General features: G+C 41.2%; 1 protein-coding gene across 2 annotated transcripts in view; it reads right to left on the bottom strand.

Moving 5' to 3' along the window:
• znf462 (zinc finger protein 462) overlaps positions 1–26,637 on the bottom strand; it is a 63,432-nt gene that overhangs the window by 23,031 nt on the left and 13,764 nt on the right. For both annotated transcript variants that reach the window (XM_050052798.1, XM_050052800.1), the window contains exons 2-5: positions 11,534–11,784; positions 6,065–11,298; positions 5,239–5,373; positions 1,637–2,100 (exon numbers count right to left, since the gene is read on the bottom strand). In XM_050052798.1, the coding sequence (XP_049908755.1) occupies positions 1,637–2,100; positions 5,239–5,373; positions 6,065–11,298; positions 11,534–11,744 (6,044 nt within the window). In that variant the 5' untranslated portion in view covers positions 11,745–11,784. The remainder of the gene's footprint in view (positions 1–1,636; positions 2,101–5,238; positions 5,374–6,064; positions 11,299–11,533; positions 11,785–26,637) is intronic.

Raw genomic sequence — 26,637 nt, 5'->3', positions numbered from 1 at the left:
AGGAGATGAGGACTCTCTCTTCCTCTCTCGCTCTGTGTCTCTGTGATGGATAAAACAAATCACACTACCAAAATGTCTGTCTCGCTGTAATGTTTGTCTTACTCTCCTAGGAGGCGGGAAATCTTACAGAAGATTGAGGATTCAAAGGGATTGTGATAGGGTAAACAGAATAGGGTGTAAAATTGGGTTCTGTACAAAGTGAGTTTAACATCCAGTTGATTTGCACAACAGTTGGTGTAAGACTGGTGAAGAATGTACGGGTGGGAGCTTAAAATATACTGCTACCAGGGCTATACTATTGAATGTACAGCTGCAGGTTTATACTCTAAGACTGAGGAATCAAACGAATTGGTTTCCAACAACTATGAAAACGATATATCCAAGATAAAATAATTATAATGCCACATTCCATTTCACAATGACACTCTTGCTTTGTCTTTTGTCATTAATCCAGTCACCCATTTCCTTTACAGTGGTGCACTCAGTGTTGCCAATTTGGCAATTTTCTTGCTAGATTTAGCAACTTTTCAGACCCTTTTAGTGACTTTCTTTCTAAAAAAGTGACTAGCGACAAATTTAGTAACTTATTCAGACCATTACAGAAAAAGTGGAAGTATATTTAAATCTAATATACTGTAATTTATTCCCATGCATGCTGCTCAGAGTAACTGTGGCATATACATCTCTTATGCCAAGAGTGCAGGGTCTCTCACTCTCCTCTTGGTTTATATTCATAGATTTTATTTAATTTCTGTTATTTATTTTGTTTTGTTTTTTAGTTTAAATATACTTTAAACTCAAGAAAATACACTGTTAAAAAGACAAAATTTAAAATAAATAAATAAATCAATAAATGCATGTTTCCAAAGTCAATGAGTAATAATGTTAAAAAATTGTGATCTTATATTGACCATAGTTATCACGATTATGATTTTTGCCATAATCTAGCAGCCCTTATATAACTGCCTCAGACTAAAGTTGTTTGTGGCGGAGTCCGCCATCACTGCACTGGATTTAAATTGCCTTGGAAATGATTCGTGCATGTAATCCAGAGTCATTGTTTGTTATTTTATCTCATTAATATCAGCCTTACTGTTTCCTGTTCCCTTTTCCAAAACCATATTACAGCTATGTTAAGCTACTGCTGATGCACACTAAGTATTTCCTACTGATGCTGTTTCACATTAAAAGCAGTCAACTGGCAAACCATGGGGTGGCTTTTATTGTGAAGGTGATACAGGACCAAGGTTAGAGCTGACCAAGATTATTCATAAAATTTGAATCTAGAGAACACATTTTTCCAGACTTCTAGGTCAGCAGATCCTCTCTATGTGTTTGCTGTAGTGTTCAACTGCACTTTCTGTTACCATTGGTAACCAAGGGTTTCATCAGATCAATCAAGACTGAACTAACTTCACTGAAAAACATGAATGAAAGATGGACAGTCAGAATAGACCAATGTTCAATAGAGGATCAACACATCAACACATTAATACGGTAAAAATCTAACATTCAGGTAAATATGTGTTTACCTTGGACAAAGTTGCCCACTTTACTATTATTTACTCCTTATGAAGTACCATCCTATTCACAGTGTTAGAGGTGTCAGTCACAGATTTGGCTCCTCCCTACTTACTTGTGTCTGAAAGGTGAGACGAACTGGCAGTACTGGCAGCTGTATTTGTCTTCTCTGCTGAACAGCGCCATGGCTGAGTGGCTCCTCTCATGGGACCTCAGTCCCTGCATGGACATGAAGACTCGGTCGCACTGGGCGCACGGGTGACCCCCTGCAGCTAATCTCTGCTTCAGTTCGCCCTCTGACACCGCGGCCCTCGCTGCAGCCACGAGAGCCGCTGCCCTTCCTTCAACGGCATGCGTTTCTGGTTCCAGTGTCTCCGCGGCAACGGCAACACCACCACCACCACCACCACCACCTCCACCTCCCCCTCCACCACCAGACACTGTGGAAACCAAGGGTGGACCCATCATCGTAGCTGCGGGTCTCTCGAGGCTGTCACCTTCAGCTGCTTCATCCCCCTCGAGGTCGCCATTAGTCAGGCTCTCTGAAGGCAGGGTCAGGGGGATGTCGCTGACTTCCTGCTGCAAAACAAAGAGGAGAAGTCTCAGATGTTTCAGCAACCTTTCTGTTGATTCTGTCTGTCACAGCCATTTTCTTATGCGGATGCACAGAGCTGCAATAAAGGGAGAGAGATTAAGGGTGACAATTTATTTGGATGGTCCAATGTTGACACTCAATCAGCTACCAGATGACAAAAATAGCTGTTCACTGAAGTATCACTTAGAGTCTGGCACCTCTAAACGTTTTTCCTAAATCAGGCAAATCATGTTAACAGCACATAAGCAACAGTTAAGCATCTGTCTAACACCTCTGGTTCTGTCTGTGCTGTATCGGCGCAATCAGTGTTAGTTACAGCTCTCTCACTCACCCTCTGTTTTGTCAATTGGATACATTTGTGCTGGAGATCAACATGTAGGTGTGTCATTGACCTGACAGCCTTTCTATGCAAGACATTTTCCTGAAACAGCCAAAGCACCTGACCAAAATACTTCAAGCTGCAGTGTGAGCCTGTGAATGAAATGTTTCTGCACCAACAACAAATGACTGAAAAACACGACTGGGTCAAGTCCTGCAGAGCCAATCCTCATCAGTAACCTTAGACCAACTCCAACCCTGACCTGAAACTCTGTAGTGTGCTGGTATTTACTGACGCACCATACTTAGTTGAAATTGAGTTGATTGCACTATCCAAATGGAATGTCACATGAAAATTCGAGTCAAACCCTTGACTCTGTCCAGCAGCTTTGTTACATATAATTCCCTTCTCTTAACCATGTAACTATAGAATAAGAGTAAAAAATCTCCTTCACAAAGTCAATCAAAATATCCACCCAGTCCTATTCATGGGCAGAGAGGGCCCCACTACCTCTCTGACACAGGAGCAAGACACACAGGACACAAGACTTGATGGTGGTTATGCATCTTTCCGTAGTCATTATGCATCTTGTTATGGTTTTGTGTGTCTTTAAGGTCATTTTCTACCTTACTGAAGTCATTTTGTGTCTTTTTGGTTGTTTTGTGTCGCTTTGTAGTCATTTTGTGTCTCCTTGTGGTTGTTTTTTTATCTATCTGTAGTGGCTTTGTGCCGCGTTCTGGTTGTTCTCCCTGTTTTTATCGTTATTTTGTGTCTCTTTGCAGTTCCTTTGCATCCCTTTGTGGTCTTTTTGTGTCTCTTTGTGGTCACTTTGAGTCTCCTCCTGTCCCGTACGTGTTTGTTTGAGTGACAATTTGCAGGTGAAGGCCAGGGGGGCCCTGACACTTTTGGCCCTGGGGCTGTGCCCAGTAGGCCCGTTCAGTGATCCATCCACGGTTCCATCTTTATATCAAACCATAAATAAACTTCATTACTAGCTGCTGCTGATGCTAAATCACTCAGGAGAGAAACAGGAGGATACAAAACTAGTCACGCAACAGAACAGATAAGAAGAAGACCTTGCACATTCGGACATCTCCCAACAACAACACACACAAAAAAACCTCTATTTTCTCTTGCTTCATCTGCTGGAGTGCAGTCTGGTTTCTGTAGTCGTCACAAGTGGACAGACAATCACCATGACTTTTTTATTGCCCCGAGGAAGCTCATTCTTTCTGTGGAAGGACCTGACCCTGCACTTCATGCAGCCATAAATAAGATGTGGCATCCACAGGCCCAACCTTGCCATCGAGTCTGCCCTGACTGCACTGTCAGCCTGTTCCTCATCCAACTGGATCAGAAACCATTGCAGTTCTAGAGTTGGGACTGTATCCATGATACTATAGAGAAGCATCTTTCATTTATACCTTCTGCAATGTGTAAAACATGCAGTATATTCCATCTGGTAGGGATGCTGTGGGAAATGAATGCTCGCAGTTAACCCATTACCCTGGCACGTGCCATCAGCTTCACAGGCTGACATTTTCTGCCAACGCAAGACACACTCATTTTTTTGCAGTAGACCTTATTTGCCAAAGTGAATATAGTAAATCTTAAATACATACAAGACAGACTGAGTGTCTGACAGAAGAACCAGGCCTCCTTATGGGTAAGGCGTTGGATCCTTAGGCCTGTTCCCCTTACTGGCAGCCTCAGTGGAATACTAATGTTCGAATGGTTACCCACCGCTGCCCTAAAAGTTATGGCTCACCACTCTGTCCTCTGCTTCCCCCCCTCCACTGCAATGGGACAGCGTTGCTTGTTTTCTCTAGGGGAAGCTGACAGACTGTCTACCCAGAAGCCACCGTCAGTAATAAACAAAATGGGAAACAGAACCCAAGTCCAGTAAAACAGATCACTGCAGAGCCAGGGGGACGAGGAGTTTACTAGACAGAAACACCGGGGACAGCCAAAGTTAGTCTCTCAAGTATATGGTTAAACAAAATATAATGTGGATATCAACTAACAATGCATATTATACATTTGCGTGATCTCGGAAGTCGTAGCTGCACAATTTGTTGACATTTTGGGGAACATGTTTATTCGTCTTTATGCCGAGATTGACACCACTTTTAAATCTGTACACCTGATATGAAGCTACGGCTAGCGTAGCATAGGGCAAAACAGTTAGTTTGGCTCTAAAGATTACTAGTTTTCCCCTGTTTTCAGTCTTAATGCTAAGCTAAGCTAACAATCTGCTGGCTGTGGCTTTATATTTATGGGATGAATCAAACCCCTGGTAAGAAAGTACATTTCCCAAAATACCAAGTTTTAACATTGACATGTGTGTATTTAATATGAAAATAGTTCAGACTTAAAGATATACTATGCAGGATTGTCTTTGCAAATATGATTGCCAGTGAAAGTTTAAGTAAAAGCCAACTCCAGAATCACTCTCATTCTGCGTTTTGCCTGCTGCTTATGCTCTGACACCTGGTGGCTACCTTTTTATAAATCCCCGACCTTACTTGGGTACTGTGGGGCTACACACTCATAAACATCCCGAGCATAGAAAAAGAGTCGGAATTAAGAAAATACAGGCAAAGAGCAAAGTCTCTGCGGAAAAATACACTGCCACACACCTCTAGTGCATCATAAGTGATGACTGAGAGGGATTACTTCTGTATGAGTTCTGTTTTTTTGGAAAATCCTGCATAGTACATCTTTAATGTAACAAATCAGAGGTAAAATAAGACAAATGTAACAGCATTAAATACATTTTGGAAATAAATCCAACTCCATTTACCTTGACGTGTCCCTCTTTGACCTCTCCATACTGGACGTGCTTCCTAAGGTGGTTGCAGATGGCTCGGAGGGTGGGGTGCATTTCTATGCAGAAGTTACACCTGAATCCTATGGGAGCTTTATTTACAGGACTTTCCTGTTCACAGAGCAAAAAAAAGGAAAAAACTATTTATTTACTGTTTTTGTTTGACATCTTTTTTAAATGCATTTGGAAAATATTTGTGATAATACATTTATTATAAATTATATTATTTTAACTTTTCAAGGACAATAGGAGTGTGTAATCTAAACCAGCTGATGTATGTGCCGTGAGATGATACTCCTACATCTTCTCTTTGAGATTTACCTTTTCCCCATGAAGTTAAAGACTCCACTGTTCTCAAACATACATTTAATGAGATCAATTGTATTTTTAATGAACTTAATATGAAACTAATTATCACACCTCATTATCACTGTTATATATTCCTGGTGACAATAAAGGGGCAATTTAAGACACATAATTATCTCTTTAATGCCGTTTTGGCAGAATATGACTACTTTGGGTACAACTGCAATGATTGTGGGTTTATAAAGTCATGTTACGATAAATTAACAATACGCTCAGTGATAAATTATATCTCTATAAGCTGTTTTCCAAAACCATGGGAGCCCATGACTCCAAGGAGTATAGAAACAGCTGTAGTATGATATGATGATAGTAGTAGCTTACAGCATCAGAAGATTTATTGTATGCTCTCAGATATTAATGGTAAGAGGAAAATTAAATTATGCCGGTTTTATTCTTTCATTTACAAGCTTTAAGGGAGACTCGTATCTCCGCTCACCTTCTCAGGTTTGGTCTCAGGTAGTTCTGAGGCTTTCTGTTTGCTGAGCAGCTGCCTCCTCCTCTCCTGCCTCATGGCCCTCTTCTGGAACTCCTCATTGTGGTTGAATAGATGTTTCGCCAGAACTGGGAGAGCAAGGAACTTCAGCTCACAGTGAGAACACTGGTACATCTCGGACTCCTCATCCCCGGGACCGGGCGACACCACAAAGTCCCTCTTCAAGTCATTGCTATGGTGGTCGTTGTAGTGCATAGAGAGCAGCGCGCCTGTGCTGAAGGACAACCGGAAGCATTTCAGACACTTGAACGGCAGCCACTCAGCCTCTCTGTCCTCCTCGGGTTCAAGCTGAACCTCCAGTACATCCTTGTCATCCTCTGCCAGTGCGCTGACTGCTATCTTCTCGGGTTCTTTGGCATAGATAACGGTAAAGTAGCGACCAAGCTTGCTAGCGTGCTGCTTCTTGGGGAAGACACCTGGGTGGCGTTTAATGTAGTGTGAGACAATGCTCTTCCTGCTGAAGGCCTGGAAGGCGCAAAGAGAGCACCTTCGTCTCTCCACTGCCAAGCGCAAGTCTTCGCTCATTTCTGAACTGTCCCCTTCTGACGGCGGCTGTGCTATCACTTTGCTAGGCTTTTCGGTCATTGTCTTGGAAGCAGCCAGACAATGGGTGTAATAGGCGTCAATATCATGCCGCTTCTGGTAATGTGCTGCCAGACCTTTGCGTATAGGGTTCGTGTATGAACACAGAGCACACTTGAAGACATTGTTTTTACCCTCTGGCTGAGCACGGACGTTGTTGTGCTTGATACGGTAGTGACGAGCGATGCCTTTCCTTGTGGAGCAGAAGTATTTGCAGAGCTGACACTTGAATATAGCATGTTTCTCTGCCTTATTGATGGGTAACTGAGAGAGGGCAAGGTCCAATTCACTGACCTCCTGGACTTTTGCTGCGCTTGATATATTACCAGCGCTGCATTCGGCTACTGGCTCTGTGTCTTTAGCGGGAGAGAAGTGTGTCAGAGAGGGGGCGAACATGTCAGAGGCCGACTGATTGTGATATTTCTCATAATGGATTTTGAGTTTCTCCAGTGTCCCATGCGTGTACGGACACATTTTGCATCTGTATGCGCCATAGCCTTGCCTTTGAGTTTTGCACTTGTCGTCTGCTTCGTTTATGTCGGTGATATGCTCTATATCATCCGCAAAGTCTTCTGCAGTGACTTTCACTAATGGGTGTCTCTTCTGATAGTGAGTCAGGACGCCGTGGATTCGGGAGTTTACATATGGACAATGACGACATTTATACACAGAACTGGGGTTGATGTCTGCCTCCTGTGCAAAATCTGCAGCTTTTACTTTCATGCCCGGGTGTTTCTTTCCATAGTGAGTGAGGAGGCCATGGAGGCTGTTGTACTCTGACAGACATACAGTGCACTGATAAGGGTTGTTAGAGATGGAAAGACGTGGGTGGGTAGGATGGGGATTGCTCTCTTGAGATGGGGTGACAATGACCAGCGCTCCATCATCTTCGACAGACTGGCAATTGAAAGACACGTGTTCTTTGGCAACCTGCTGTTGGATCTTTTCAGCTGAGCCATTTCCTTTGATTATATCCAAAAGCACAGATTCATCCCCTTTAATGGCCCAAGGGTGGACTGCCTGATAGTGACTAGTGATGTCCCATATTGTGCAGGCCTCAAAGGCACAGTCTCTGCATTTGTAATGTTTCGTTTCCATATTGCCCCCTTGTTGGGTGGTCTCTGGACCAGCCCACAGTTTGCTGGCCATGTATGTGTAATCCACATTGTGCTCAGGATGGCGTCTTTGGTAATGGAGCAGCAGGCCCTGGGGTTCAGCGTGGGAGTAAATGCACCACTCACAGTGGTAGCCAGCCTCCAAAATGCCATCTTGGTAAGCCCAGTGTAAAATGGTCATGGCTGTGGCTTTCACAGTTGGGTGCTCTTTCTTCAAATGCTTCTTTAGGGCATAGACGTAGGGGGATGTGTAGGAACAGTGTTTGCACTTCAAGGAGCGCAGGGGCGTAGTGTTTTCAGGGTCTGGAGGGGCCGGGGTCAAGGCAGAAGAGACGCTACTCGACTGAACCATCTGTGCACGCTCACGCTGGCTCCGGACAACTGCAGTGTGACGACGCACAAGGTCAGCGTTGGCCTTGGTTTCCCTATGCTTCTTCTGGTAATGAATGAGCACTCCTTTTACAGTGCGGTTGCCATAATCACAGTGCTGACAGAAGAACAGCTCATCCTCACCTTTCTCACCACTGCCTGGTTTAGGGCTCGTGCTGTTAGATCCATCGTGACCGTTATTTTGAAATTGCTTCAAGAACTGTTTCGGAGCTGCAATTTGTAATTCATCCATTAATTTCATCAAACCAGGGGTGGGGGCACCATGTTTGATATATTTTGCTGTCACTTTTACCTCTGGGTGTCTCTTTTGATAATGGACCAACACACCAACAACAGATCTGTTGCTGTACACACAATGTTTACAGTAGTACATTTCTTCATCTGATCCATACAGTGCCGCGCTTGGTTGTTTTGGAGGAGTTGCCATGCTAAGGTTGAATGAGGAGTTTGCAACAGGCTGCGACTGATCCACAGAGATGACCTTCATGGTTTTCTGTATACGGAAATAAGACGCCTTTTGCTCTGGGTGTTTCTTCTGATAGTGGACCAAAACAGAGTGCATGTTGGGGCTAGCAAAAGAACACACATCACAATCATAGACGACAACATTGCCACCAATGGATTCTTTGAGAGAGTCTGTCTCAGAGCTGGCTTCAGGGGTCTTGGAGACCGGTTTCGGCACTGGGCTGGAGGAGGACCTGGGGGTTGATGTGGCTGAGTTCAAATTCTTGGGGCCAGAGTTTAATATTTCCCTCAGGGTCTGCGACTCCCCCGATTTGTGGGACTGCTCAACCACATAGCTGGAGAAGATCATCGCATTGTTGATTTTCACAGTAGGATGCATTCTTTGGTAATGGGGCATCAGGCTCCTGACGTTGGGGCTCGTGTACGAACAAAAGCGGCACATGTAAACCAGATTCGGTTGGTTAAAGTTGAGCACATTGCTTGCTTCAGGGTGATGATCCATGTAGTGTTGGTGTAGATCATTATAATTTGTGTATTCGATGTAGCACTCTAAGCAGCGGAAGACTGCACTCTGGTCCTCTGGGTCCAGGATGTACTTAAAGCTGAACTTGATGTAAGGGTGCATCCTCTGGTAATGGGTGCTGACGCTACGAGCTGACTTGTTGTGGTAATCACAGTGTTTACAGTAAAAACGTGTAGTTCCTGGCTCCTCTGAATAATCTGCGTTCTCTTGGACAGCATTATCACTGGGGTCAGCAGAGATGTTTTCACTGTCATCTGAGAGAGTCAAGGATATAGGAATGTTTCTAGGTTTTGACTTAGGGTTGCTTTTTCTTTTCCCTATTCTGCCTCCCTCGTGAGAGATCACTGATTCTCTCGCATGAAGCTGTTGTGTATTATAAGTAAAGACAGGGTTTTTATTGTCATGGTTTCTACCCTCTGTATCAGCACTGGCATGATTTTCTCCTGCATCTTCATCATCCATGTCATCTAGGTTTATGATCATATCCTGTTGGCTTTGGCTTATCTTACTTTGAAGGTTACTGGCAATTTCATCAATTCTAGTTCTCTTCTTAACCGAGGACAAATCCAAAGGTAAGTCATTAATGGACTTCCTGGCTCTTTTCCCTGTTACTGAGGGCTTTTTGGTGGCAAGTCCTAAAATGGAGGTCTGGGTTTTTTGTAGAAAGATTGGAGAAGCTTCCACTTCAGAATCCGGCTGGTCAGTCAGCTGGCTTTCAAAGACAGTGGGATCTAGGTCATCACAGTAGGAATGCTTATGCTGCTGGTGAACCCTCAGACCTTTCAGAGTGGTGGTAGAGAAGCTGCAGAGCGTGCAGCGATGAGGGTTCTGCTGGTCGTTTGGTGTGCTGGTTGTCTTTTTTCCATTGACTTTGGAACTTACACTACCCCCATTCACTGGCTCTGCAGCATTGTCATTGTGAGGATCTGGACTATCGCTTGTTAGGTCCAGGGTGTCTAAATCTGAGGATATGTGGCTCTGTTTGTGCGTGCCTAGTTTAAGAGGGCTGGTGCAAATAAATGGGCATTCATCACATTTATACACTGTGGTTTTACCAGAGAGGTGAATGTTTTCAATGTGGCGGGAGATGCTCCGCCTGTGCATGGTGAGGAAGGAGCAGAACGGGCACTGAAAACGGTTCATGTACTTTCTGAACGGTATTCCTTTAGTCTCCAGTAATTTATTATCCTCATCAGTTAAAAGCTGCTTTGCATCTGCTGACAGTGTCCCAGTATAGCTGGGATCATCTATATCGCCCAACTCTTCTTCATCATCATCCTCTAAGCTGCTCCTAGAGTCCTCCTCATTGAGTAGCTTGGCATCCATATCTACGACGCTCTTGGAGACGTCAGACGAAGTGAACCTCTTGGACAAAATGGAGGTACCTGTGCTGTTGGGTGTGACTGCACTCATCTGTGCATACTGAAAGGATGAGAGCTCTGGGAGTGACTTCTCCGACGTGTTTTCTGCTGTTTTTCCTACTGGCTCTTCCTTCCCTTGAACCTCAGTGAAAGTCGTCTTTGATCTAGTTGGGCTTTGGGAGGCGGAGGGAGAATCTATATTGGGTGAGCTTGCACTTGCCTCCCCTTCCAGCTCTGCAATGCAGGAAACTATCTTGACCTTGTCACTGTGTTCCTTCACCACGTGATTAGTCCAGCTGTCCTTCTGGTCAGTCTGATAGTCACACCACTCGCAGGCAAATGTTCCCTTCATGAGTCCACTGGCTGAGCCCGATTGCTCTCCGGTCTCTGCGTATTCTGAAGGATCTTCAGCGCCGTCTGAGGGACCCTTGTTATGATACATTAGTTGGTGTTTCATTATCCTTGCTTTGCGTGGAGACTTGTATGTGCAATACTGACAGGAGTAGACTTTTGAATGGTCATTGTGCATTATAACGGTGTAGCTGGGCTGCTTCGCTGTCTGCGAGGAGATGCTTGCATCTGAATCTTCCTCAATGACGTTATGCACTTTTTTGGTGTGGTTTCTCAAGAATGACTTCGATCTGAAGTAACGGACACAGAACTTGCACTGGTAAAATGGCAGGTGGGTTTCATCTGTCTGCTTTTGTGGTGTTTGGTTGGAATTGTCAGCAGAGTTGGGGCCTAAAAAAAACAAGAAAGCATGTGAGCTGGAAGACAGTAAATGTGTAACATTTTGCAAGTATTAAAACTTTTTTTTTTTTTCAGTCAATAAAACCAGCACCAACTCATAAATGTTATGTTTCCCAATAAAATGTATAATCATCCTACTATGAAGAGTTATTTGAAACAAAAAAAGAAGTGTTTCCTGATCCTCAACAAATTAACTGTAACATTTGATTTATTTTGGTCGACATACTCATTCCAGCTTTAGGAGGCGTGTAATCCTTGTCATCCTTGTCGTCATGTTCCTCCTCCTCCTCCTCATCCTCATCCTCCTCCTTCAGAGAGTCAGACTCATCTGCATCTGCAGGCTGCAGGAAAGCTGTGTGCACTTCCTGAATGTGGGTCTTCAAGTCATCATATGACTCGGCACGGAAGTCACAGCCGTCACACTGCAATACCTCCATCACTGAAAAGAGGGAGCACTCCCTGGAAAATCAGGGAAACCTGCAAAGAAAAAGAAAGAGAAAAAAAACACATGAGGACATGCAGCATTTTCCCAATGAGTCCACGTCGGAACACGTGTCTAATTAAGTGAGTGTGATTGAAAATAAAAGTGATTTATGAGAATCATGTTTAAATATTCATAGGAGCCATTTACAGAGCAAGTTAAGGGGTATTTACTATAGCATGGAGACTCGTATGTACAGAGCTATTACAGAGCGTGAATAACATTATCCTGTAATGCTTCAATATTCAATGTAGTGAGCATGCCCTTCAATAAGAATGAGCTTGGTGATGATCTACCATGATTACCAATGTCAATTCCTGCTGTGAACCAAGAATAATCAAATGCAGGATGGATGACGCACGGTTTCTACGGAACAAGTAAGACAATAGACAGCAAAAGATATAACGCTTTAAAATGATCATGATTATGTGTTAAGATATCCTTTCTCAGAAGAGTCTCATCTGCTAGCATTATAGAGGCTCTTCAAGTTGCATTTGCAGGAATTTGCAACAGAATGAAGCATGCTGAAAATTTGACACTGGAGGGAAACATGATGTTTCCCTCCATATTGTGTGTTTATGCTGCTATGATTGCTTTGATGTTGAACAATATGTGGGAGTGATGAATAAAATAAAAGCCTAAGTTTGCCAACATTTTAATAAAATCAAAAATCCATTTTGAGATCACGTCACTTAAATACACCCCAAACAAACAAATCAAGCAAAATTAAAATGATGAGAGATTTGTAAATGCAAAAAGTAATATATTCAAAGAAGGCACGTTTGTTTATTTATGCAAAACTAACACAAATTCCTGTTGTCTTATTATAAAGACAAAACCACACACATAAAGCGCACCAAATTCATATAAAAGGGATTATTTTCAATCTCTATAACGACTGCAGCTGTCCACAAACTCTGATGGAAAGCCTAACCAAACATGACAAAGAGCAAAATTCAGCAGATGCTGATGTTTCTCAGAATACTAAGAAGGTCCCATTTTTTAGCATAGCATCATTCTAAGAACAATGGAGGGACTGAGGAGGGATTATGGGCTGATTTGTCCCATTTTTATTACCTTGGGATAAGCAACAGCTGGAGAGCAGCTCCACAGCTCAGTATTTAGAGCAGACTATTCCATCAGATTGTATCAACTGCTCTGAAATAAGATTGAATGAATCAACAGAGAGATGAAGGCTTTATGTCTTTGGGCTTCTCTGCAGTTTGGACTTGGCCAGAGAAATGGAAGCTGATGATGTGGCCATCATTTCACAGCTCTTTCATCATTGCTTTCTAATCAATTGTCATTTGGTCTCGCAAAACCGCATAATATATCACACATAGCATTTGTAGCTCACACTGGATCTGAGGTGGGTAGTTAAAGAGCAGAGTTTACAACCTTGGCTCTCAAATGAAAACCTAATCAACAGAGGATTTTCTCACACTTAAAAAGCACAAAGTTACTAATTTCTGAGACATGCACATGTTTGAAAAAAGGTTCATACTGTGGTGCACGCCATTATTTTGGAGGACAAAAATCAAACATGTTGTATTAGAGATGTTTTTTTTTAGACAGTGACCCCAACACCGCATGAGTTTAACTTGTAAATGCAGTAATAATATTGTGAGTGAATCGTATTACTGTTGCATTTCTACTGTAAATGTATGTGTCAAGAAATCAAAAAAGGCACTATATGTGACATTCAGAGCATATCTATAATTCAGAGTCTGAGCCAGGATTGTCTGCATATGGCTCTCAACATGGAGGTGGCTAATTCAGCAGTAAGCAGCAAACGGTGCTAACACCACAGTGCTAACAACGTTGACAGTGCTGACACAGCTAAACGTGGTATTGTGGGGGGAGGACCTAAGGGTGGGCATTACCAGTGGACTCACAAGGACTACCACAACAAAAAACAGAGAAGCTCATATTACAACAAACACAGAGGGAGCGTGACTTCATTCTCTGCTCAGGACCATGTCTGTATAAGGTTAACTGGATACAGTGCTGGAGACAGGGCCCCGTTCATTCCTATGAAAGTTGCTCAGTGGCACATAAAGCCAAAAAAGCTTGATTTCCGCTGTATGAAATTACCCTGAACTTCCACATCATGGGGCCCATAGAGCAAGTGCACTAAATACTTCCAGTGGCCGAGCGACCAACTTTCGGTTGATTTGAATGGGGATAAAATTTAATGATTTAATCATGCAGGTCTTCTAGACTTAAGAAATGCTATCACATAACCATAGACAATCACATTTGCTTGTCTGGAACCAGTTTTTGTCTTACAAAAGGACTAAACATGTCATAGGAGCTGGACACTGTACTGAACTTATTTGCTTTTTGGATGTGCGTTCCATGTTTAACTATCATTATGAATACTTATCTTTCAATGGACTACAATTGTAACATACAGATGGAGGGAGTGGATTCTTGCTTCTTTTGCTTTGGCTGTGCCATTGGGACCTTTTTGTCTGTTTGTTTGTTCCCAGGCTTGATAGGTCACCTGATGACTCCTGTAAGGACTGGTGCTGTGCTGATGGACTTTTGAATCATTAATGTTCTCAACACTGCCGAGATGATGCTGTGCTTTTGTTTAGTCTGTGCTGTTTGTGTTTATGTATTTGTTTTTTTTGTGTTGATGTTCTTAAAATAGAAAAACTTCAACAAAAAAAATTAAATAACAAAAAACAAATGCTTCCAGACCAAATGGATCAAATCCTGATAGTAAAATGAGTCATTTCACTGAGGTTGCAACACAAAAAAAAAATGTTTCCATTGACTTAGGGACGTTTAACAATGTAAGTCCATGAGAGAAGTCTTTCTGGGCCCCATGGCATTATGTTAGAAGTTGTAATTCCATGTTTGGCCACTATGGACTCCATTACTCCACTAGCCTACATCTTTACATATCAAATGGTGGTTTGCTGCTATATTAATGCTCTGAACACCATACACAGCACCTTTAAAGAACTGTAAACTTAACAGGAAGTGAATCAGCACCTCTCTGATTCACTCTGTACGAGAACTGTGCGTGAGTTTACAGAGCTGATATTTATAACAAGGCTTCCATTCATATCCAAACTGCTCATATCCACGGCCCATGCTCAAATATGCAACTAACATGAAGGACCTATAATGGTATGAGTATGGCTATGAAATGGGATTCATTAGCTCTGTTGATCGCTCTCTATAGATACATTATGGCCTACCAGCATGAGACCATTTTACAGGCCCAGGTGCACCCTGTGGTACAAATACATGTTTCCACATTTCAGGATGATTACATCCCCAAACCACTAAGTAAGTTTAATAGTGGTGTCATGGGCACTATGGACACCTCCCAGGTCTGAACATATTTGAACCTACTCTCAGCTACGCCTTCAAGATGGATAAAAGCTCTTCTGAATGCACAGGTGGCCTTTCTCCTCATTACTCTCCTTGATATATTAGTGGGTGTTTTCTTTATTTTGCCCGGCCCTGCATGGCAATGTCAGACGGAGAAACTTGAAATACAAAACTAAAACAACAATGAAGTGAACACCAGGGTATCTAAACATGTGAACTGTGTACACTGCATGTCAGTTTGTAAGTGTTAAAAATGACCAGGACAGAAGCCACAGCAACGACTTTTGTATGCGTTCCTCTTTTTTGACGACATAATAAACATTTTGGTATTTTAAGACATGTCTTGCCTTTACTGTACACATTATGGTCCATCATGACATCCCAGAAAGACAACTTTAATTTAAATCAAATTAAATGTAATATACCACTAAGAAATGATAAAACTGCGACAGACACTTCCAGAACTAAAGCACACATTTTGTTGAAAGCTGAGAGCCACTTTTCTATGAACTATTCATTTAAAGCAAGTATTTATTTGTATATTCTATTAGGCAAAGACAGAAATATTTTGCATGTATTCAAAGAGGATTAATGGTTCACACTGCAAACATGACCCTTTGTTGATGCATTGGTCTTAATGAAAAAACTCTACATCACAATATGATGTGGTTTGTGTGTATAATCCAACTAAATCCAATCATACTATAAGCATCAGTTCTCCTTATTTTCTTGCTGAAATGCCAGATGTTGAAGATGTTTCATCAGTGGCTGTGTAATAATATCTAAAGAAGTAAAAACTTAGGAAATCAATGATCAGTATCATTCTATAGAACTATCATAATCAACACTTACTGCTCTTACAAATAAGGGGAATAATCATATTAATTAAATTATATTCATACAACAGCAGCATTATTAAGTTGCTTCAGAGCAAGAGTAGCATAAATACAGCACCACTGTGTTTTTCACGAGGGCACTGAGCTTTAGAGATATGATGTTTAACACAGGCAACTCCTTTTTTAATTTCAGTGCTCGATATTAAGTAATTCTTTCATATCAATATACAGTATATAAAGTCAAAAAGCAGGTCAATATAGTATGCAAATATGTAAAATGTTGTGATTCAATAGGACATACAGCACACCATTTCCACCTTTTTTTTCACCGTGTCCATGAAAGAGATTTTTTTAAAGCTAATGTGACGCTCACGCTGACACGGCCATTTCAAACTTAAGGTGAATCTGAGCTGATTTTACACATCAAAGTTTGTTTACAGGTCTTGGGGAGCACTATGTGAAAAAAATGTTGTATGAAGCCTTTTGCGGCTCCAGAGGAAGTTACACAAAGTGGGTGATGTAGGTGCGGTGCTTTGACAAGGAAGAAGAATACGTGGGGATAAAAAAGACAATGTCTCTGGTTCTGCTGCATCGATTTGGATCTTTCTGATTTTGAAATCGTTTTACAGGAGCGCAAAGCTAGATAGGTGCAGCATTCTTTTAATGTTTTCAATTGTGGCTTATGGCTCAAGAAAGGAGAGATTTAAATATTTGCCCTTGCAGTGCTCCAAGTGTTGCTGCACATGGGCTGCTTTTGAACTGGCACAGGTTCATTACTGAAGTGTACTAACTTAAAAGAGACATGAATACACCATGTTAGCTTGAAACAAAAGCGCTCCTGTATTTGACATGAAATTCCCAAATTATAGACAACTTGTTAGGACATAACTGAAAAGTAGCTCCAAATGTAAGGTGTTGACTTATTAAAATTTCAGCTATTAGTTTGAAGAGTTTAATTTTGATTTAACAAATACTGGTTTTAAAATATTAAAGGAATACTACATCCCCCAAATGATCATTTGTGTATCAGTAACTCATCCCGTGTTACATTGAATTTGAAAACAAAACTTTGTCTTTCTTGCATGTCTCCATGGCGAACAGAGTCCAAAAACTCTGAAAATCTTGATGAAATTGAGCAAAAGGGGGCCGTGTTACACATCAGCAAAATTCTATCAAACGCTCACATAACTCATGCAGTATAATCTGAGTCTCATTTATCCAGCCATATGCTCAGTACTTCCCAAACAGACAGCCCTTGCCTCTTCAAAACCAGACTCCATTGACAAAATCACTAATTTTACCTCACTGAACACGGGAGCTGCTGGTCTACCACTGCCTCGATAGGTAGTCTGTCTGTGTTACTGTCTGAATCCCAACTAACCCTTTAAATCACCAAAGTCACAAAGTAACACAAACAAACTACTGATCAAGGCAGTGGTAGACCAGCAGCTCCCATGTTCAGCCATGTAAAATTACTGTTTTTGTTAATGGAATCTGGCTTTGAAGAGAGCATAGGTAAGTTCCCCGCTGAAAAGGGCTGTCTGTTTGTTAAGTGCTGAGCATATGTCTAGATAACTTACACTTGGATTATACTACACGAGTACCAACATCAATTGATTGATTTTGGATTCTTCGTTCACCTGAGGCATGCAAGAAAAACAAAGTTTTCCTCATCAATTCAGCATAACGAGAGGTGAGTTTCTGATATACAAATGGTCATTTTGTGGGTGAATTATTCCTTTAAATTGAGCAAGAAAACATTTCACAGTTTCAGTGTTATTTATTTTCACTAGAAAATCCAATGAAATAAATTATGCAATAGAGAAAAAAATACAAAAAATCAGCTTTGATTTTAACAGAGATATAGTGAGATACAGCTTCAGTACCAGGATCAAATTCACTCCACTGATCTGGATACTGCAAAGAAGAAAATTTCAAGTGAGATCCAGCCAGAGACAGTTGGGAATCCCGCCCTGCTTCCCACACCCAACTGGCCAGCCATTGGAGAGCTCCATGTGAGCCGGCCAAGCTGCCAGTATGTCCCTGAGCAACCAGGGGATCCATTGTTGTTCAGGGTCAGGTTACAGCCTCACCACGGGGCCCCACCCTGCTCTCTTGGCAGTTCACTGCTGTTTTGAACAAAGTTGCCTCCTAATGCCAGGTTCCTTGACATGGATATCAAGAGAATCCTTTCGGAGAGAAGGGGAGAGGAATGCCCGGGGAGGAGGAAAAAAAAACCTCCTACACAACCACCATCTGCCTTAGAGTTGGCTGTGTCTTTTCAGCCAGTCAGTCCCTACGCCACACCAAGTTAATGGGTGAGATTGTGTAACCGCTTTCATCTAGTCAGCTGGGGCTCTAGCAGGCAGCGACTGAGCTGCTCAGATCCTCCTCTGAGCCGAGCTTCAAGGGCAGCCATTTTAGGAGCTGACTATGTGCGCTTAGGTGTTCAGCCAGCACACAACATGGACCCACAGATCTGATCCTCTTCCTCAAAGGCAGGCAGCCCGACACTGGAGAGCTGCTGACAGAAATCTATCTGCCAGATGTACGCTACTGTACCCAAGCCCTCTGCCCACACAGCTCAGCAGAAAACATCTCACACTCTTGCCAGGCTGACTTTGCCTGGTCCTTTCATATCACAGGGACATTATCTCTCACATGAAGGGATTTCCAGAGAAACGCTAGAATCCCCGCTCCAAAGAGAGACAGAATAGGTCAGAGCAAGCGGCATGCATGGACACTTTGTAGAGGGAAACTGCCAACTGCGTTCCACGAGGGGGTCTAAAAATGTGAGGCATGTCTGAACTTCTTTATCTCAGCGCTCTGAAACCCTGAGGAGAAAGGGGCAGAGAGAGGCAGAAGGAGAGAGCAGGCCTGAAGGAGAAGGGTGGGAGGAGAAGGGAGGCGGCGAGAGAGCATGACAGAGCCACCTGGAATACCTTCGGTGGTGAGCAACTGAGGACAAAGCCATCGGACTGGGCTCCCCAGATTCCAAAGTCTACTGACATTTGTTAATCACCAACCGGTCTCTCTGCATCGGAGAGCTCTGCCAGCAGTCACACCCTCTACTCAAACTGGCTGACAGCAGCTGCTCTGTCTGAAAGAGGGCCTTTGAATAAGCCAGCATTAAGCTGATTAGGAGTACAGAGGTTTTGTCCTTAACTGTTGGTTAGCGCTACCATCTCATGCCGCCGGGGAGAGAAAATATGCTGTGTATTATTATATGGCGAGCATCCTGGCTCCAGATAATTCATCTGGCAAACAAGACGGGATGTGCATCTTGTCAACCTGCGCACCCTCAATAATTAATGACCCATTGATTGAAAATGACAGTCTGCTTTTTAAAGGAAAATACAGTGGCAATAATAGCAGGTAGCCTGAGCCATGGAAATTGATTTCTTGCAGAGATGAGATGACAACATCAGAGAAAAATCAATACATTTTTAGTTTCAAGAAAGTTATTCAAAAAGAGAGAGAGAAAGGAGAACAAAGGTAAATGTAAAGTGCTTCAAATTCTGATCTTTACATCTCCGCATTCTTTTCCAGGTTTAGAAGAGACAGCAGAGAAAGATCTCAGTGTCTAGCAGAGGAGCAGAGAACGTTACGTCACGTTACGTCCCAGTGAGAATTTGGCCTCTTGCACAAACAGGAGATAGGGAGCTGGAGATCAAGATGGCTACTCCCATCCTCTGGTGTCATAAGCCCAGGAGAACTCAACACACCGGATCTGATAGTGTGCTTAACAGTTGCTCATACAACACACTGCCTAAAATAATACAATAAACCACAAACGAGGGCCTCAAAATGACCAGAGCTGAAACAGCACCACTCTAACAGTGAGTCTGAGTCTTGACAAAAGTAGCAGGATGTTTGCAAGGCCATTGTACTGGATTGATATTTGCTCAGGTGTTTGTCTGTCCACATGGTCCATATGGGGCAATGTGATACTAAAAGGAACACATATATGATGATCTTTCACACTCTGGCTATACCCAGTCCTACATATTTAGCCCACATGGTGATCACATTCATTAAGAATGCTGCATAAACTAAATGCAGAAAACAAAACTTCTGATTATTACTTCCACTTTGGCTCAGGAACACCTCACAAAACCATCTCTATTCAACAGACACATGTACCAAAACTAACTACAACAGTAAATGTTAAGGTAACATCCAAAGTGCCAAAACTTGGCTTCAAGATTACGTATAAGATCCAGAAAGCAGTGCACCTCACCTGGCGCGAGTAAGACTTGCATTCAGCTTTTGCGACTCTTTACTGTAATTTTTTTTATCATACATTTATAGCAGACACAAGAGACAAAAAAAAGCAAAATAATAGTTAGTTAATAACCGGCAGCTTCTGCATGCTGGCATGCTGGCTTTCTGTGTAAATAACTAATATTCAGACAACCTCATCAATGCCAAAATCATGCCTTTCCTTCTTTTCCGTAATTCCCCACAGTAATAATGCACACCTGTCATTTGTGCACATTATTCCACTTTAAAGCACTTCCTGCTAATATGCCAACTTGAGACAGAATGTTGCAATAGAAGAATTTATTCAAGGATATAATACATCTGGTCAAAAGAAGAGAGCACGGCAATGAGCAATGAAATGCATAATGTATACGTTTTATATTAATAGAAACTAGCTCTTAAAGAGCTTACAGCGTCGGGTAGTGCATTTGTATCAAAATGGATGGAACTGAAAAACTTGAAATAGGTACAATAGTGGCAGCAATGAGAGGCTTTTACTGTGAAGCAGCTGCAGGCATGTCACGTACACTGAGGCAAGGCTGCAGCTAACAAGTGTTTTCTTTTTGGACCAATCTGTTGATGATTTTGTCAGTTTACTGTCAGTTGGTGGGGCCGTCAATTATATGTAAATTATTCTACAACTTAAAGAGATTGATGATGAAATTAGTTGCTGATAATTTCTTTGTCGATTAATTGATTAATCGTTCCTGAGCTACATTGACACATACAGTCTGATCATGTATACATGTCACCTTTGTGTCATCAGACCAAGCAGAAGCAAGGGTGTAAGCAACATCACATGATCTGTTTTATTTATCCATAGTGGGGAGGTCAGTTTTAATTAATTTGGCTTTCAACAGGTCATCACCCACTGATGCAAAATGACGTGAAATACAAGAGGGTGCTCTGCACTGAGCACCACCTAGGTTGTGTGGGCGCTAGCTAGCTAGAGCAGCTTATTTGGAGTTTACTGCTGGTCCTGCCACGGGGACAGCGTTTCTTAACGTACAGACCAACATGCGTAACTAGTCAACAATATTCTCTGCAGATAACTCATTAAGGGTTATCCACTGAAATCCCTAATGCCTAGTAATACTGATCTCATGGCTCAAAAATAAATAACACCTCACCTATCGTAAAACTTCAATTAAAAGCCTTGTCCCAATTTAACGCCTGGCCTCTTTGACTGGCCCGGTGTAGCAACACATTTTGACAAATAAAGGCCTCAATTATAAGCCTGGTCTAGTTATCAAGCAGTTCATTTTTATTTGGATGTACTAAACAGGTTGTTGACGACCTACCTGAGGTAACGTGATGTTAGTTGTTTAGATCGCACATACAAATATAAATGGTTCGACTTACGTCACTATGGAGATGCTACATATCGTTAGCTAGGTTAATTTCATTTTACTAAAAACAGAGAAGACCAAAATTCATTCAGATTTACGGGAAGGTTAGCAGAATAAAGTGGTGTTGTGTTGATATTCCGGGTGCTGTATAACAAGTGTCATAACATAACACATAATTGATATGTTATTCAAAGCGTAATTTTTATACAATTAATATTCATACTTGTTCAAAAAACAATTTGATTGTATTTCCTATCACTTCTGAGCAGCAGTTTTGTGTGAAAGGAATTAAAGGCCTGTCCCATATAGACACCTGTCCCTAATAGAGGCCTCTTGAGTTCAGCGATTTAAATAATAATAGCCCGGGCTACTAACTGAAGTTTTACAGTATTTACCTTAATGTTCTAAACAACATGGAACATTCTTGAAGCTCAGGTCATTTTTTTAAGTTTTTATTTTTACTTGCTTATTGTACACCTTTGCTTTTAGTTTTAATTCTACTCTATGCTCAGAGACACACCACAACAAAGCACAATTGTAATATATTTAAAATATGAGGTAATTCAATAAGACCTTCATGAAGATGTTGTCGACAAGCACATGTGCAAAGTCTGTTGTTCAATGCAATTTAATTTGTGTAATGGTCAGTTCATCCCTTAATATCAAATTGTCAATGCACATTAATTTCACCGGATCACCTACTGAGACACTGTCTTCCTACGCTGTGTGCAGCCTGCCCACCCACCCTTGTTATCACACTTATTGTTGTGAGTTTAGTAAACATTTACTGCACAACCTGTTTTTCCCGAAAGTGCAAAAAACAAGCCTTTGTGTCTGAATCTCCGCATTGTTCCTTTACACCAACAAATATTCAGTCAAAATAATGAGGCTCTAAAAATATATCTGTAATTCAGACTATGAATAAAAAACATTTTCAAATTACACTAATTTAAAATATGCTTTCCATTGTAATTTTATTATTACATTAACATTTTAGATCGCATTGTTCATTAGTAATCAAAGGTTTTTAAAGGTCAGTTATTTTCTAATCAAACTAAACAACCCTTGTGAAGGCGGTAGAGGTGAACAGTGAAGCGAGTGCTTTATGAAAGGATATTTTAGTCAAACTCCTCAAATATTACAGGAATGATACATCTTCTGTTGCTTTATAAAAAGATTCCATTGCTCCTGATGCATTTACATCAAATATGACTACTCAAAGACCTCTTGTCTGTTCTTAAACAATACCTGTCTTCATCACTGTATGACAGCCTTTCAGTAGCTTTGTATCTGAAGGCTCAAATCATCATCATGAAACCCAACATCTGCTGATGCAAGTATGGGCCAAGTCAAGCAGCAGCAAGAAATATTTATTTTGGCACCAAACCTTTAATCATTCTCTTTACCAGATACAACTGAGGGACTGTGAAACCAGAAAAACTGAGGTAAAGCTTCGGTTTCAAAGTCAAAGTTTTTTTTTTTTTTTTTTTTACTCATCCGACACCTGGTGACTGCATCATTAGGTGTGAGATTCAGAGCGATGAATAGAGACTGTCGATAGGATCATTAACAACTGTGATGGCTTACATTTAACTTGCAATATTACAGTTACAATGTTATAATATTACAGCGTTTTGTAGACTAACAGTCATTTGGCACAAAAATAAAAAGAAATGGATACTTAATCAATGAAGTGCAGCAGTTTTCAAATCATAAAACACATTCAAATGGACAGAATTTGGTGCCTAATATGGAACAGTTTAAGATTAACAGTTTTATGAAGACCTGAATCTGGCCAGCTGATTATTCAATTAATCGACTGACAGAAAACTAATTGGCAAGTGCCATTATAAGCAAAAATACTTAACATTATCTAGTTTTAGCTTTTCAATTTTGAGAATTTTCTGCTACTTTGTCTTATGTGATGGTAGAGCTGCAACGATTAATCGTCTCATCAATTAGTCAACTATTAAACTAATTGCCAATTAATTTGATAATCAGTTTTATCGGTATTGCTAGTTTATTGAGAAAAAAAGTCAAAATTCTCTGATTCCAGCTTCTTAAATATGAATATTTTCTGGTTTCTTTACTCCTCTTTGACAGATAACCGAATATCTTTGGGTTGTGGACAAATTAAGACATTTGAGGACGTTATCTTCAACTTTGGGAAACACTGATTGACATTTTTCCAACAATTTTCTGAGATTTCATAGACCAAACAACAAATCGATTAATCTAGAAAATAATGAATAGATTAACTGACAATGAAAATAACTGTTAGTTTCAGCCATATGTGATAGCTGAATAAACATTTTGAGGTTTAGGACTGCTGGTTAAGCAAACAAAGCAAATAGCAGACATTAACTCTGGCTTTAGAAAATTGTGATGGACATTCTTTACTATTCTGTGACATTTTATAGACCAACAATTAATCGAGAGTATAATTGTTGGTGAAAAACAGTATTGTTTGCTGCAGCTCTAGACCAAACTACTGATTTGTGTGTTCTCTGCTTGAAAACATACACAAAGGTACAACAGTACTTTAACAGTAGTTTCTTCCATGTGCAGCACCTACAGCATTTTTTTTTTGTCTTTTTTAGAACTTTAGTACCATTTTCCTCTTAAGTTTTCCCTCTGACTATGAAAGATGCAGACATATGTGCAAGCTGCATTTAAGTTTTTGAGAAAACACAGTGAGTAAAATCAAGAAAATTCCACCATGCTGAAGGGAGCGCTAAGTGTATTCAAAGCGGACAATATGTGTGCTTAGACCTGACAGGGTTCTAACTATATTAACTCCTGGAAACAACCTGAGAACAGGCTCACTCAGATGGAACCCTGAAACAGTTCAGATTTACTGAGTGCCCGAACGTCCCCGCTGCAAATACAGCCACCAGAGACACTGACTACTAGAGGGTCAGGACAACTGAGTCACTCCTTCCACATCTGTGGGAAATCTTAACACGCCATTCCTGTTTGAGCTGTAGGGAACTCACTTAACCTCAGCATCCTTTTTGACCACAAAAAAAGGTTTGATCTGCAGTGACTGCACATTCATTTTTATCACAGGTCAGTCTATAAAAAAGTTTAACGGCACTATTACTGAAGTTAAGCTGTAGGCATAAAACAACACAACACATCAATATAAAGTTGTTCCCATCTATTATTTGTTTTGTCTTTAAAATGTCAAAAAATGGTGCCTATCATAACATCCCAGAGCCCACTGGCATTTTAAAATGTGTTGTCTCATCTGACCACTGATATAAAACTCAGTTTACTATCATATATGACGAAGAAAAGCAGCTAATCCACATATTTGAAAAGCTAAAACAATAGCCAGACAAAATGTTAATAAATCAAATACATTTTTTTTTTTAAATAAAATGACAATATTAACAGTGTGAACAGGCACATTTATGGCATAGTTTTTGGCACAATCCTGCTGTATTATTTATGGTGAACGGACATGGAGCTGCTGCAGGTGCTGAAACCACAGCCAAAGGATAACTAGGAAGCATAATTATTGTTTCGACTGCCGTACTGTCCGGCTAACATGCAACCATATGTCCATGTGCCCACATATGCACAGCATTCATAAGAGGATGCAAATACACACAAATGCAGTGAACCAGCAACATCACCACCTCAAATACACACAAAGGTCTGAATTCTAACATCACCTTGTGTTGGGTTTTTCATAGCTTTGCCTCACCTGAATGTCTCAAAACACACATTAAAGCCATGAATATGTCACAGAACATTATTTCCTGAAAAGGATCTCCCAAAATTTTCTTAATACATGCTTTGGAAGTTATTTTGGTTCAGATTAGGAACGGTGCCCTCAGATGCAAGCCAGCCAAAATAACAGCGTCTGGTTTGCAGCGATTCTTTGGCCTGCGTGCAGCTCACACTCTCGTTGGCTCACAGTTGGCTTTTATCTGTCGGCGCTGTAGCAGATAACAATACTGGTTCAAAAGAGAAAAGCTGGTCCGACCTGAATGACCTTCATATTCCAATACTGTGCCGCTGCCTAATCCCTACACAGAAGAATAACGTATTGACAGATTCAACCACAACACTGCAAGGGTGTCTATTATTGTGTTAGTAAGCATGTAAAGTGGAGACACTGCAGGTAAGTGCTGTGCTTTTTGCTCATCGCTTTCGGGTTTTTACAGATTTTCATGAAAAGCAGATCGATTCAAATTCACACTTGTGTTTTGTCCCCCTGCACCCAAAACTGTTTGGCTTCCTGCTACAAGAAGACGCCAGAGTTTACAGTAAACAAGTCTTCATGCAGAAAGGAAAGCTCAGACAATGGAGAGAGGGGAAGAAAAATGAACAAGGGAAGAAGAATATAGGAAATGACAATGAAGTGCAGATTTTGCACAAGAGTAGGGCTGCAACTTTTCTCTATAAACATATATCTACATATGCATGCAGAATCTTTAGGCAACAGGACATTTTGGTATCCTAGGTGCTCCGATATTCATTTGTAGTCCATTTATTGCTTGAGAAGGATCAACTAATCACATCTGAATAGGAGGCTAACCGTCTGTTAAGATGATGGTTGCATGGGTTCCAAGATGCAATCTCGGAACCCATTGGCTATTGTCTGATGGTAATTTGGCTTTATATTATCTTATTTATTATTTATATGCAGATATCTGTTTATAGAGATTAGCTGGAATGACCGGCACACAAAAGAGGAAGTCTTGGCCCAGATATCCGCTGGCTACACAGTATCGTTGCCCCCAGAGGCCTATTGTCGTCAGACCAATAGCCAGTGGGTTGCAGGATTGGGCTACAAGAGTTTCATTTTTAGTCCGTTTATCACTTCTCTAAAATGTTAAGAAAAAGGGACAAATGTAAGTGTCAGTTTCCAAAAATCCAATGTGAGGTCTTCAAATTGCATGTTTTGATCAACCTATACTCCAAAATCCAAGGATTTTATTTTCACAGCAATATAAAAACAAAATAAGCAAATTCTAACATCTGAGGAGCTGTAACTGGCAAATATTTGGCATTTTTGCCGTAGTCTATCCATCACTTTGGT

This window comes from Epinephelus moara, chromosome 9 (assembly GCF_006386435.1).
Source record: "Epinephelus moara isolate mb chromosome 9, YSFRI_EMoa_1.0, whole genome shotgun sequence".
NCBI classification, from domain to species: domain Eukaryota; kingdom Metazoa; phylum Chordata; class Actinopteri; order Perciformes; family Serranidae; genus Epinephelus; species Epinephelus moara.
This window is presented reverse-complemented; position numbering and strand designations above follow the sequence as displayed.